Genomic DNA, 1,974 nt, shown 5'->3' with positions numbered 1-1,974 from the left:
GGATTAAAGGAATATGGTACAACATTAACACACATAATATAAATGAGGATAAAACCATGCAATATAAATATCAATAAACAAACATGCAATATAAATATCACAATAAAATCATGCAAATAAAATCAACACTATGTACCAATACACAGATTGATAAAACATAAAAACACAAATTTCCACTGTATGACATATACATGTCATACAAACGTCCACCACAAGATGAGTATGGAGACCATGAATTATAAATAGAAGCAGACATGAAGATAGTGTTAAACTACCTGCTAGCCCATACGCCACATTGTATGCCATATCTTTTTATGAGGTATGAAGATTCATGTGCTTTTGTGCTGAAGGTTTTCTTCTGTTCTCAAACTGCTCTTCTCTAAGAGATCAGTCTGGGAGGAGTTCTTTTTTTCTCCAACTCTCTCCCCTCATGTATTGTGTATTTCATTGTTCTTCTCGTGCTGCCTCTTCTGAATTGTCTTCCCAATGTGATGTTTGTGCAATGTATGTATGGTCAGAAGGGGTCCAACTTCACTGGATGTAACATGTACGTGTAACATTGCGGTGACAAATTAAGGCTCATCATCTAGAGTGCTAAATTGTCAGAAATGTAAGGTAGCTCAGTAAATGAACTTGTGCTCATTGCTCTGTATTATTTAAACATTCAGACCCCCAAAGGTCTTTTTAGTCATCTGTTTGTTTTGTCTGTGGTTCAACAGGTTTCTGTCTTCCTGTCTTCCATTTCTTACAACACGTTCACACTGCTACGCATACACAACCCAACTCTGCATGGCCACAGATGCAGTATTTGTTAGTCCCGCAGTGGGAGCTTAGATGAATGTGTTCAAGCTATTTCTGTTTGGTTATGTGTTTTGCGCTTATAAGTGTAAGCTTACAGTACACTTTAGTGGCAGATTTTTAATGGTGGAGTATACTGAATTAATGTTTTCTTCCATACTAAATAGTGAATTATAGGTTTGTGTAAAAACTTTTTTCATTTCTACAGAACAGGTGTGAGCAACAGAACCCTGGCTGATGGAGAACATAGTGCGCTTCTTAATCATCCTCTCCACTGGTAAGATCACCACACAGGAACCACACTTTGTGATAGTTTGTTCATACATGTGTGCTGTATGCATGCTGTGCTGTGTCATACATTATACGTTGTTGTATGCTGCTGTGTGTAGGAATATTCACTTAGAAACATAAAAAAATAGGAGCATTTACTAACTTCTTCTCTGTGTAACCGCTATTTAGTTTGTGAGCATCTCAAACTAAATAAATAATTTAGTTTAAGGTGTGAGAATTAGAGTTTCCACTTTCACCTATACTCTTTCACTTACATAAGAGCTATTAATTATTAGCTTAAAGCACAGTACACACTGGCTTCAGTGAACTTATTTACTGATGAATCACATCTGTGCTTGCAAACTCTGATCTGAAAGACTGTAATGTAAACTCCTGCAGTGCCATGTTAAAAGTCCATCCATCTATTCATCTTCTGCTTATCCAATTCAGACTCGGACCCACACAGTGTACTGTAACTGTTTGTTACAGTACACTGCCCCTCTGTACACTGCAGCAGAGCCAGAGATCACACCACTGCCACATAAGTTGAATTTTTTTTTAATACTGTGTGCTGTATTTTAACAGTTTCCAGTAACAATGACCTGGACTGGAACTTTTGCGGCACATGGCACCATGGCAACAACCCCCTGAGCCTGAACCTCAACATCTCTATTGGCTGTAAAGGAATCTCAATTTCAGCCAATGAGAGCTTTCTGTCCATCAACGGGCAGATCACAGCCCAGTGTAGGAGATCTGAAGTGATTACCTTCAAGCACCTTGGATATGAATCAGGAGGGGACATCAAGTTCTGCCTAGACTGGGAGCCACTGCTAGACCAGTTAATGCTGACAGTAAGTGATAACAATTTTTAAATTTAAGTGTGGGTTCTAAATGCTATTTTTTTTT

At 38.2% G+C, this 1,974-nt stretch overlaps 1 protein-coding gene across 1 annotated transcript in view; it reads left to right on the top strand.

Moving 5' to 3' along the window:
* Nucleotides 1–1,646: 1,646 nt before the first annotated feature.
* The window catches only part of LOC102204652 (adhesion G-protein coupled receptor G5-like), a 3,580-nt gene continuing 3,252 nt past the window's right edge, over nucleotides 1,647–1,974 (top strand). The window contains exon 1 of the mRNA XM_005726431.1: nucleotides 1,647–1,919. Within this exon, the coding sequence (XP_005726488.1) occupies nucleotides 1,911–1,919 (9 nt within the window). The 5' untranslated portion in view covers nucleotides 1,647–1,910. The remainder of the gene's footprint in view (nucleotides 1,920–1,974) is intronic.

Source organism: Pundamilia nyererei, unplaced genomic scaffold (genome assembly GCF_000239375.1).
Source record: "Pundamilia nyererei isolate P.nyererei 1_Seehausen unplaced genomic scaffold, PunNye1.0 scaffold00019, whole genome shotgun sequence".
Taxonomy (NCBI): domain Eukaryota; kingdom Metazoa; phylum Chordata; class Actinopteri; order Cichliformes; family Cichlidae; genus Pundamilia; species Pundamilia nyererei.
Note: the sequence above shows the minus strand (reverse complement) of the source record. Positions and strands in the feature narration are given on the sequence as shown.